Here is a 12237-nt window from a genome sequence, read left to right as displayed (position 1 = left end):
TGGAGGCAGGGGGTGTGGCCTTATGACACACTTCCGGTGATGTCAGGGGGTGTGGCATATGCTAATGAGTTATGTTAATGAGTTCCCCTAGCTCTTTTTCTACGAAACGACCCCTGACAGCAACAATGAAGTACACACTTGCAGGAAGGTTTTACTTTATTTGAAGCTATAGATGCATGGACAGGAACACTGTTAGGAATGAGGGGGGATCAATGAGCATGGCATGTTATAGTACATTCAAACAACTGAGGCCCAATTGCGGGAGTTCCCGCGCGCGCCATCGGGCCTGGGAGCAAACGCTTCTAGGCAGTACAAGCTATCTCCTTCCCACGGGTTTTCGTGAGATCACCCAAGCAACTATCCAGCAGCAGCAACCACCTGTGGCCTTGAGAGATATAGACGTTCCAGCAGCTAAGCAATTAAGCGCATCAACAGGTCTACATATGAAAGCGAAAGCAATCAAGCGCATACGTGAAGAGAGAAAAAACAAAAACACATTGGCAGCTTGCTGACAACCTGCTGTCAGCTATGAGGAAGTCCATTCTATCACTTCGGCATTGCCCACCTCATTCTGCTTGTGGGCATTGTGGGGGGAAAAGGCGGTACACTTTTTTGCACAAGACGGCGTGAACCCAGGGTATCATCTGGGCTGAACCAGACGTGATGGTAGTAAATCCGAAGCTGCCCTAATAATGTAGAGGGGTCTGATTTCAGCATTCCTCTCTGCAGGTCCCGTGAACTGTTAAATTCTCCCCGCATACCAAGTCTGTCCCCCCAAGGAACATTTCTTCTGAGCTGACCTCTAGAACTGGAAGTGAGTTTAGGTGGGAGAAAAGTTAAATTGGGTGGGGAAACTACAGGGGGATAAGTGGAATGTGCGTATAGAGTAGGCTCAGTTTCCTTCACTGGTAAAACCCTTTTACTCTGAACGTTGGGCACCCATTAATTACCCCCCTCCCCCCATTTATTTATTTATTTATTTCATTTATATCCCGCCCTCCCCGCTCGCGGGCTCAGGGCGGCTTACAACACGAGGTGTAATGCAGCACCACAGTTAAAACAAGTAAGGCACTCAGTGCAATAAATATAGTTAAAACAGTTAAAACACAGTGGATCCCTCGCGACTAACATACTCGCTCCCCGTTGCGCATCACATGGGGCCAAGGAGGGGGATGCTGTGGGCCACGGTGTTCAAAGTGGCCAGTCGGCCCAACCCAGCGGTACTGCTCGCAGTTGCCCGTTGGTGGCGGCGGCGGCTCCTATTCAAAAGCCTGGCGGAAGAGCTCCGTCTTACAGGCCCTGCGGAACTGTAACAGGTCCCGCAGGGCCCTGATCTTTTCCAGGAGCTCATTCCACCAGATAGGAGCTGCCACCGAAAAGGACCTGGCCCTTGTGGCAGCAAGCCTGGCCTCTTTAGGGCCCGGGGTCACTAAACGGTGCTGTGACCCCGACCAAAGTGCTCTTTGGGGCCTGTATGGGGAAAGGCGGTCCCTCAGGTATGCCGGACCCTGGCCATTGTGTCTGGTTTGGCCATTCGTCATAACATTCTTGGCAAATAGTTGTCATTTTCTGTGTCACATAAGAAAAGCATCTGTGTCTCTTTCACATAAGATGTACGTTGAATGTCCTGAATATTTAAAGTTGCGTGTTGTCCACAGGAATATTTTGCTTTATCAGAACTGCAGTTTCACAGCTGAACTGGACAAGATTCATTTTTCAGGACATGTAAAATATTGGCGAGTGCTGATTTCAGGCCATGCTTGGTCCCCTTGCTTTTGCGGTTGTCCTTTTTATTCTCTTGCTGGAATAAGACCTTTTCAATGATGGGTGTACACTCCTGTTGCAGCATCAGCCTAGTGTGGAGGTGTGTAAGTGACTATCTGCTCTTGATTCCTCTGCAGCGGCTCAGAAGAAACTGATGGCGGCACAGGCTCAGCTAAGCCCTTCCACTAGTGCTGGGGCGGCAGAGTCTGTCGTGGAGGCCCGAACGACAGCTATGCAAATCACAAGGGAGTTGCTTCGGAACAAAGGCATCGCTGGACTGTATAAGGGACTTGGGGCTACATTACTAAGGTAGGGTAGTCCTCTAGAGAAGGTAGTTTTAAAAGTCTAAATGGATGAGTCTTAGAGATGTAAAATTTCCAGAAATGTAGAAGCTCGGGGAAAAAACTGTTTTTTTCTGGGGGGAAACGGAAATTTTCGGAAAAATTGAAACAAAATTGCTACATTAGCACTTCTTTTTTCTTTTCCAGATTGAAAGTCATTCTGTTAGTTTAGGAACATAAAATATGACTATGGACATTTTTACTTGGCATGAAATTACCACAACTAGTATATTAAAAATATAGTGTATCCAAACAATTATTACAAACAGACTTCCCACCCACATGCAAAAACAAAACTGAAACCTTTTTATTTTCTTGTGACAATCGCACCTCCTAAAGGAAGAAATGCATCCTGTTCTTGCATTGGAGAGTTCAGTTTGTAACCTAGAAATGATTTGGAAAATATTTGAACACCTTGTCTTAAAATATTTTATTCATCATGTTAAAATAAAACGTTCCATAATCATTTTTTTCTTTTCTTTTTTCAATTTTTCCAATTTTTCAGAGAAAAACAAAAAAAAGGCTTCAGAAAAAAAATGTTTTTTCATGAATTTTTCCGGGTTTTTTCTGGGCTTTCACATCTCTAATTAGTCTGGATTATATAGTTTGCATGTCTTCGTTGCAGGGGGCCCAATATAGGGAGGATTCTGCCTTGGATGCGGAATTTGACATGACAACTTCTTGCCCCCTTTCATATGTATTATTATAAATTAGTTAGCATTGGTGTCAGAAGCGTTGTATCTAATAATTTTTGTTGTTGTTGACATAATGCCATCATGGTGCATTGTGCTTTTGTGACAGATGGCCCTTAGTTTGGTGGAGTGGTTAAGTGTGCGGACTCTAATCTGGGAGAACGGGTTTGATTCCCCACTCCTCCACTTGCACCTGGCTGGATGACCTTGGGCAAACCGTAGTTCTGATAAGAGCTGTTCTTGAAAAAGAGCAGTTTCTGACAAGAGCTCTCTCAGCCCCACCTTACCTCACAGGGTGTCTGCTGTGGGGAGGGGAAGGGAAAAGGAGTTTGTAAGCTTCTCTGAGACACCTTTGGGTAGTGAAGGGCAGGGTATAAATCCAATCTCTTCTTCTTCTTAGTTGTACCCTCCAGGGGTCTCAGCAGATCCCTGTCTAGAGGGGAAGTATGCTAATTCCCAGTGACATCAACCAGTGGGAGGATGCGGAATGTCTGAAAGAGTGGAAAGGAGGGGAGTTTTGGATGCAGACAAACACGATCAGCACCAGAGAATGGTTTTGGCAAATGAAGAGATGAAGAGACAGAGAAAGGGTTTAACAGGGAAAGGATAGATTTAGGCAGGCCCGTAGCCAGAACATTTCATTATTTATTTACTTTATTATTTATACTTTATTAGTTATTTACCAATTTTCTACTTGAGACTCAAAGTGGACTCCATGGTATATAGAACATTGTACATAAACAGCATGAGAGATCTAATAAAAGTGCAATAGGACTAAGTGTACAAAAATTACAAAAATGCAAAAAAAAAAGTATCAAACATGCTATGTCAAGCAATGCAGAAAATGAAATTACAAAAAATGAAAACAATGCTGTAAGAGCATGGTAGAACATACAGCAAATCAATAATCTATAGCGTACACTTGTGGCATAGACTACAGTCCTGCTCTGTCTAAGCTTTATACAAATGCCCTCCCAAGGGCATTCGACATAGTTTGCAGAATTAAAGAAGTGTGAGAGCCTTCTTCCAGTTATTGAAACCCGAACCTGTACATTCAACCTTCTTTTCTCTGCAAATCACTAACTCAAGGCTTCTAACGGTGCCACCCAACACCCCTGCAGGCTTTTACAATCAGGACGCTTTAGCTCTGCTGCTAATTCTGTTCTAGCCAATTGCATAGAGAATTCACCTTTAGAAGATCTATGAAAGGATTCACACTTTTAACCTCGACTCCTTCCTTTTTGGAACTGCGGTGGCTCAAGTGATTTAGATGCTGAACTGCAGGCTGTGGAAGGTCAGTAGTTCAGCAGTTCGAGACCCAGTGCCGCATGATGGAGTGAGCTCCCATCTCTAGTTCCAGCTCCTGCCAACCTAGCAGTTCGAAAACAAGAAATTGCAAGTAGATAAACAGGTACCACTTCAGTGGGAAGGTAACAGCGTTCCGGGCGCCTTGGTGTTTAGTCATGCCAGCCACATGACCATGGAAACGTCTTCGGACAGCGCTGGCTCTTCGGCTTGGAAACGGAGATGAGCACCGCAACCCTAGAGTCGGACTCGACTGGCTTTCGAGCAAGGGAACCTTTACCTTTACCTTTTACCTTCACACCTGAAAGATGTGTGACGGATTTCACACCAACCTGTAATGCCGATGGGAGGAGCATGACAAATGGTTGGTGGGGTACCACTCCCTTTTGCACCACCATGGCTACAGGTCTGGATTTCAGTGTCCTGGGTTAAACAGTATAGGCGATCTCAGGGAGATAGGAGGTTAGGCTTTAGGTACTGGATCAGGGTAAGATCCATAAGCAAGCTAATTTGGTCTCCAGAGTTGAGTCCTAAGACAGATGGGACCGGAGAAGTGTGGGGACTGAACAGATGAAGTGCACACTTCTGGCATCCATCTCTTGGGGGTAAAGGTAAAGGTTCCCTTGCTCAAAAGCCAGTCGAATCCGACTCTAGGGTTGCGGTGCTCATCTCCGTTTCCAAGCCGAAGAGCCAGCGCTGTCCGAAGAGTCAAGACATAACGCAGTACAGTAAGAATGCATAAAGGTAAAGGGAAAGGTTCCCTTGCTCGAAAGCCAGTCGAATCCGACTCTAGGGTTGCGGTGCTCATCTCCGCTTCAAAGCCGAAGAGCCAGCGCCGTCCAAAGACGTTTCTGTGGTCATGTGGCCGGCATGACTAAACACCAAGGCGCACGGAACGCTGTTACCTTCCCACCGAAGCGGTACCTGTTTATCTACTTGCAATTTCTTGCTTTCCAACTGCTAGGTTGGCAGGAGCTGGAACTAGAGAGGGGAGCTCACTCCATCATGCGGCACACTCGGGTCTCGAACTGCTGAACGACTGACCGTCCACAGCCTGCAGTTCAGCATCTTAACCACTTGAGCCACCGCAGCTTGGGGGTAAAGGGAGCAGTAAAAGGAGCCAATCTGATTGAGCCTTAAAATAAAACTCCTATCTTACTAGGGCAAAGCAGCCTGTGAATGAGTATTTTGACATAGTATTACATATTTTTATGCTTTATTTCTGTTGGCAATGGCAACTAAAGGTGCTGCACTGCACTGCACTGATGCTTCCAAGTATCAAATGAGGATGCGGGCTTAAGAAGGGAGACACAATGAGGATACTTGATCACTGCATTCCCCGGTGGGAGACGGTAATCTTCTTTGCTGCCGCAAGCAACCTTTTGTTAGAAGAACGAAGCAAACCGCTCCTTCCTTGTCGTCCACCGTCTTGTCTCTTCCCCTGCAGGGATGTGCCGTTTTCCATTGTATATTTCCCACTGTTTGCAAACTTGAACAACCTGGGGCAGAAGAACCCCGACGTCAAGGCCCCGTTCTACGTGTCCTTCCTCTCGGGGTGCCTGGCAGGCAGCACGGCCGCCGTCGCGGTCAACCCTTGTGACGGTATGCACGATGACAAAGTCCAGTTGGAGGGCTGTGTGTGATGTGCGGGGAGTAGGGTCGCCAAGTGTTACCTGTGTCCTGACCTGGAAGTGACGTGCACATCGGGGTGGGGTTCCCCCCGGGGCACCTGGGGAAGCCAAGCCGATCTAGGGAGGGAAGGCAGTTTAAACTGCCTCCCCTCCTCGGGTTCCCCCATGCACCCTGCAAGCCGCAGGGCACCCGGAGAAGCCGATCCTGGGAGGGAGCGGCTCTGTCAGGGGTGTGGCCTGATATGCTAATGAGTTCCTGTGGCCTATTATGCTAACGAGTTCCTGCTGGGCTTTTTCTACCAAAAGAAGCCCTGGGTGGCTCATTGTGGGACAATAAAGACAAAGGGCACAGCAATCTGAACAACATCAACACGCAATAAATCGCTGCATAAGTTCAAACAATCAATGTTAGATGTCCATAATCAATATTAGATGTCCATAATAAATGTCATTTTAATCTTGATTCACTTCGATAGATAACATCATCAAGAGACCGAAGTCCCGACAAGATGCACAAAACGGAAACGGGACGAACTTTCTCGAGTTCAGGGGTGCAGTTCCGGAAACAGTTGTTAAGAATAAGAGCTGTAGAAAGCCATTCATGAATGTCTGAATACCTTTATGGTGTAATTGAGTGAAGAAGAACACTGAAAAATTGATGTTTGATAAAGACACGCGTCGAAACGAACGGTCAAACTCGAGAAAGTTCGTCCCGTTTCCGTTTTGTGCATCTTGTCGGGACTTCGGGCTCATTTTGGGAAACAGACTGCTGGATTAGATAACCCTAGGAGTCAGATTCAGAACTCTCCTTCAGACAAGTTCCTGAATAGAAATCTGTGCTCTTGGCTAGAGAAATGTGTCCCTAATGGGACGTTGTATCAAGCTTTGCTGTCTTCTTTCCTCAGTAATCAAGACGAGGCTGCAGTCCTTGCAGCGGGGAATCAATGAGGATACATACTCAGGGATCACAGACTGTGCCAGGTAAATGAACTCTCTGTCAGTCATTCAAATGGATTTGTCAGCCATATATCTCCTATACCTATTCAAAGCTACTTAAAATAAAATGTACTGAAACAACTCTAACTAGGTCCATTTCATCCTGAAGTGAACATCCCCCCCCTCCCCGTTTGTCCAGACCCAATTCCTTACTTTTGCATTCTTCTCAAAACCCACTGAATTAGCAAGCATGGAAGCTTCGCCCTCTGTTAGATGCTAGCAAGGTATATGCTCTCTTTGGGAAGGCTGAGTAATGTAGTGCTATCAAGGCAAGTGGGGGGAGGGAATACATATTTGTGGCCTTTACTGCTGAATCTGCTGATTCTACTACGGAATGTACCCTGGAAGACTCTGAAGCCTATACCCAGGCACAGCCTTGGGACAATATTGGTGGTGGTGGTGGGGAACCGATATAACAGAAGTAGAAGGCCACTTTTAATTGAACTACATTTGATCTTTCATTGAACATTCGTAAAGAGAAGGCAGTGCAATACAACCCACCAAAATAGAGGTATGCTGTGGAGAAGTGAATGCAATTGGGAAGTGTGATAAAATCAAGTATACAGATATAGATAGGGACTCCGGGGCAAGGTATGCTCTGTGTTCTTGGTGCTGGGGGGGGGGCAACAGTGGGAGGGCTCCTAGTGTCCTGGCCCCACTGCTGGACCTCCTGATGGCACCTGGTATTTCTGGCCACTGTGTCACACAGTGTTGGACTAGATGGGCCATTGGCCTGATCCAACATGGGCTTCTCTTATGTTCTTCTGTCTGGGGCAAGAGATGCTCTGTCTTCTTGGTGCTTGGGGGGGGGGCTCCTAGTGTCCTGGCCCCACTGCTGGACCTCCTGATGGCACCTGGTATTTCTGACCACTGTGTGACAGAGTGTTGGACTGGATGGGCCATTGGCCTGATCCAACATGGGCGTCTCTTATGCTCTTCTGTCTGGGGCAAGTGATGCTCTGTATTCTTGGTGCTTGGAGGGGGGGCAGCAGTGGGAGGGCTCCTAGTGTCCTGGCCCCACTGCTGGACCTCCTGATGGCACCTGGTTTTTTTGGCCACTGTGTGACAGAGTGTTGGACTGGATGGGCCATTGTCCTGATCCAACATTGGCTTCTCTTATGTTCAGACACCTTCTACTGACAGCACACCCACTGGATAGTGTTTCTTGGAGAGAAATAAAAACGGGAAAGAGGGAGAGAAAGGGGTTGTTGCAGGTCCACGGTGGGAAGGGAGGGAGAGAGTTTGGGCTCAAGTAGTGAATGCAAGGCACAAAGGCACAGAATGGGTTTGGGGCTTAGCCAAGTGAGGCTAGGAAAGAGCAGGGGGAGCAGCAGTACAAAGCCCAGAGGAGAAAGGCCGGGGAACTCGGTTGCTGGCAGAAGGAGGAGAAGGAGGTGCCTCTGGAACAGAGCTCCAAGCAGGCCATGAACAGAGAGCGCAAGGGGTCGGCGGCGGAGAGAAAAATAGAGAGCTGGAGCAGGTGAATAAAAGTGGCTCGGGGAAAGGAAAAGGGAGCAAAAGAGAGGCAGAGATTAGGGGAGAGCAGGAAAGGATGATGGCTAATTTGAGACCAGAAGGTCATTAGTTCGGCAGTTCGAGACCCGAGTGCCGCATGATGGAGTGAGCCCCCGCCTCTGGCCCCAGCTCCTGCCAACCTAGCAGTTCGAAAGCAAGAAATTGCAAGTAGATAAATAGGTACCGCTTCGGCAGGAAGGTGACAACGTTCCGTGCGCCTCGGCATCTAGTCATGCCGGCCACATGACCACAGAAACGTCTTCGGACAGCGCTGGCTCTTCAGCTTAGAAACGGAGATGAGTACTGCATCCCTAGAGTCAGATTCGACTGGCTTTCGAGCGAGGGAAGCCTTTACCTTTTCAAAAACCTATTTCCTAAAGAGAACTGTGTTCACTGAAGCATAATCGGAGTAGACTTGTTGAACGAACTGATGCTCCAGCTGGCACAGCTAGGAGAAGGAACTGTAACAAGATTCTCACCAGTTTTCTTTTGTTTCTCTCTTTAGGAAAATCTGGAAGAAGGAAGGTCCTACGGCATTTTTCAAGGGGGCTTATTGCAGAGCCCTGGTCATCGCCCCACTGTTTGGTATTGCACAAGTTGTCTATTTCATCGGCATTGCTGAATTCTTCCTAGATATGATTCCAAAATGGCGGGATTAACCCCACACACACACCTCTACCCATCCAGCTGGAATTCATCGTAGTATTCTTTGTCATCGTGGTGTCAGAGCAACAGCACGAAGGGTTAAAGCAGTAACAGATGGAAAGAATGTTGTCTCCCAACGAAGTTCTTTTTTCCTTTGGTCAGCCTGGGCCCTACCATTACCCTAGAGAGGATACTTAGTTATGCATATCTCCTTTTTGGTTATCATCCTCAAACACGACAGTTAGCAGAGACTGGTCTTGCAAGCCCGTTGCTTCTCTTGGCAAGGGAGAAGTAACCCATCCAGGCCTCTCAATTACCAAGAAATCAAGAAGGAGCAAAGAATTTGCCCGTTTCCTTCCATCTTGATATTGGGCTTCTAAGGAAGGCCAGAGATCATTCTTGTAAAAAGGGAGGCCTGAATTTGTCAGGCAGGTAATTGCTGTGATCAAAAGTGCTTGTCTTTAGACAGTTCTCTTAAATAGCTACATCCAATATGCCCTAAAAATGTGCTGGACTTAAATGAACTCTTTGGATGCTGAAGGGGGGGGGGAGAGAAAGGCATGTCTTCTGTTTAGATTTTAGCAAAGGGACTGCCTTTCCTTTTTTTTGGGTAAACAAATTTTATTTTCTCAGGAATACAACATATAAAACATTTCATTCTATCAATTGTCTACCCCATTCCCAGTTCCTCCCCTCCCTCCAATGGCTTCCCACAATGCTTCCACCCCTGCTCCAAATTACTTCATATCATCAACAATATCAGTTTTTCATCATTACAATCTAAAGATAACATCGTTTGACTTAATATTGATCTAAACATATTAAGTTTTGTTTTGCCTTTCCTAACTGAGTGTGCCTGGGCAAGATGTCTGTCCCCTGCAATTATGCTCTCAGTCTTGGGAAGAGGCAGCATTTTTGTGGGAACATGCTGATTGTCCCAAAGCAAGTGTAAGCTACTGGGGTGAGGAAGAAGAAATTAATCATTTGGGATCATTTAAAAAAATTTACGCTGGATAAAAATCCACCACAGTAATACATTCCTTTTCAGTCAGCCCAGCTGATGGTGGTAATGCTGCTGTCATACCTAGTGTGTCATTTGTAAGTGTCTTTCGATTTGTGCCTGAGATGTGTACTCCTCTCCTGTTTTTCTTTGGGAGCACTAATATCCCAAAGGGTAACTTAGGAAAAACTGATCTCTGTGCAGGCTGTGAATAATGCAAAGTGCTAGGTGGTGCAGAGCACCACAGCTTGACTAGAATTGTGAAGGTTGGTCGTCTTAAATGTTTCTTGATGTTCAGATGTGCTGAAGTCAAAAGAACAGGTAGGATCCAAGCTCCTGCTTCTAACAGACTTGTGGAAGATGCTTTTCTGCCTTTCACCCAGTAGCCCCCTACACCCCTGTAAAGCTGCTGCTAAAGGCTGGGAAACCATAAGAACAATATGCCATAGGGGGTACAGCAAGAGGGAGAACAGGATAAAAACCCTTCCCTTTTTCTTGCATGAATTTGGGGGCTGCTGCAGGAAGGGAAATCAGAAAAGATTTGCTACGCCAAACTACGTCTGCTTGCAGGAGCTTGGATCCCATTCTCACATTACCTGGCTTACCAGTACTTTACTGTAGTCAAGTGAATTAGATTTGAGGGTTGCCAGTTTTGTTATTCAGGTTAAAATGGGCAGCTGCACATATCTTACATAGAGGTTACTTCCAGTGAGTCCACCTTATATATGATTTCAGTTTTTTCCCAACTGTTCCTTAGAGTTAGTAGCATAAAACAGGCATTTCTGTTTGTTTATGCTGTCTTCAGCGTATTCCAATCAGTTCTACTTTTGGTTTCTCTTGTGCTAGAATTGTGCTGCTTGGATTTCCAACATTACGGAGCTTTTTTAAAAAAAACAAACGAACAGATTTTTCACTTAAAGCTTTGCAGATTTCTTTGTTCCAGAAAAACAAATCTGCTTTTCAGGACAGTATGCTTTTAAGAGGTGTTTTGGAACTTATTTACCTGTGGCTTTGCCTCTGCAAGCTTTTTTAAATGACATCTTGTGTATCCCATTCCGTAGAAAGGAGTTTTTAAGCACAGGTGTAACTTCTCTGTTCATGACTGCCATTGGTGACGGCTTGAATGTTAATAGTGTCCATGCCGCTCTTTGATCCTCTGAACAGCAACAGGGAAAATCTTTTTTTTTTTTAATATAAATGTGGCTCTATCTCTCTCTGCTTTTTCCAGGGTATATAAATATGTCCTGACAAATATGAGGTTATCTCCCTCCTTGCCTTTCAGATGTTCAAATGTTAAATTCTAATCTGTTCTGGAAGTAGGGTTGCCAAGTCGGAATTGAGCCGCAGCGGGGGACTCCCGGCTGGCGGCTGGAGCGTGCGTGTGCGCGCAAAGCATGCGCGCACCGCATGCACGTCACCCAGAAGTGACGTGACGACGCCGGGCATGCTGGGGCGGGGCCACAACCATCCGAGGGAAAAACATTGAGTTTTCCCTCAGATGACTGTGGCCCCACCCCCAGCGTACCCGGTGTGGTCGTGTCACTTCCGGGTGACGTACACGTCGGGGTGGAGTTCCCCCCGGGGCCCGATCCGCCGGCGGCAGGGAACGGTCCTCTGGGGCGGGGTTTTCCCCACCCCCCGGGGAGACTTGGCAAGCCTATCCGGAAGGCTGGTTTTTAGAGCTGTTCAGGAAGTGACTCACAAATGAATTGAGAAAAATGGCTAGGACTGGTTTGTCACAGGGAATAATTTGACATGCTTCATTTCTTGCTGCCCTTTTCATCCCTGCTGGGGCCTTGTTCAATTTCGCCTCTAATCAGCGCTCTCAGCTTATTCTGCAATGCCTGTCTCACCCACATGGCCAAATGCCCCTTCTGAAGGAGAAAGGCCTTGATTTAAGGCCCCCACTACTGCCGCCGCCGCCACCAAATTGGACGACATTTTTAAGCTCGCCATGAAATCACAAATGCCCTACTCAGGCCAGGAACCAGCTGCAATTATATGTTTAGTATTTGTTAAGCAGAAATCAAATGAATCTGGTGTCTGACAACGAACAGTCTTCAGGGTTAATGTATGCACTTTACGCAGCTGAAACTTCATTGTGAAGCAAGCCCTTGCCAGAAATCTTTTTTAATTAATTTTTTTTTGGGGGGGGGGAGGATGAAATACAAATGCAAAACTAAATGTGACCATAACCGTGCATGTAGATATCTACGGTTCGAAGCTTTATTTTAATTATACGTGAACCTTTGCCAAGATGAAAGCAAGGGCTTAGAAGAAGTACCGGTATGAAGAAAATTAGCTGTGCCTAAAATATGTCCCGATTGATAAGGTTGCTGTGGCCGGCT

General features: G+C 46.5%; 1 protein-coding gene across 1 annotated transcript in view; it reads left to right on the top strand.

Moving 5' to 3' along the window:
- SLC25A22 (solute carrier family 25 (mitochondrial carrier: glutamate), member 22) overlaps window positions 1-9122 on the top strand; it is a 52873-nt gene extending 43751 nt beyond the window's left edge. The window contains 4 exon segments of the mRNA XM_015405586.1: window positions 1858-2073; window positions 5550-5704; window positions 6639-6714; window positions 8750-9122. Coding sequence (XP_015261072.1) covers window positions 1858-2073; window positions 5550-5704; window positions 6639-6714; window positions 8750-8903 — 601 coding nt within the window. The 3' untranslated portion in view covers window positions 8904-9122.
- The last annotated feature ends 3115 nt before the right edge of the window (window positions 9123-12237 follow it).

This window comes from Gekko japonicus, unplaced genomic scaffold (genome assembly GCF_001447785.1).
Source record: "Gekko japonicus isolate JY-2015 unplaced genomic scaffold, Gekko_japonicus_V1.1 scaffold3036, whole genome shotgun sequence".
Classification (NCBI taxonomy): domain Eukaryota; kingdom Metazoa; phylum Chordata; class Lepidosauria; order Squamata; family Gekkonidae; genus Gekko; species Gekko japonicus.
This window is presented reverse-complemented; position numbering and strand designations above follow the sequence as displayed.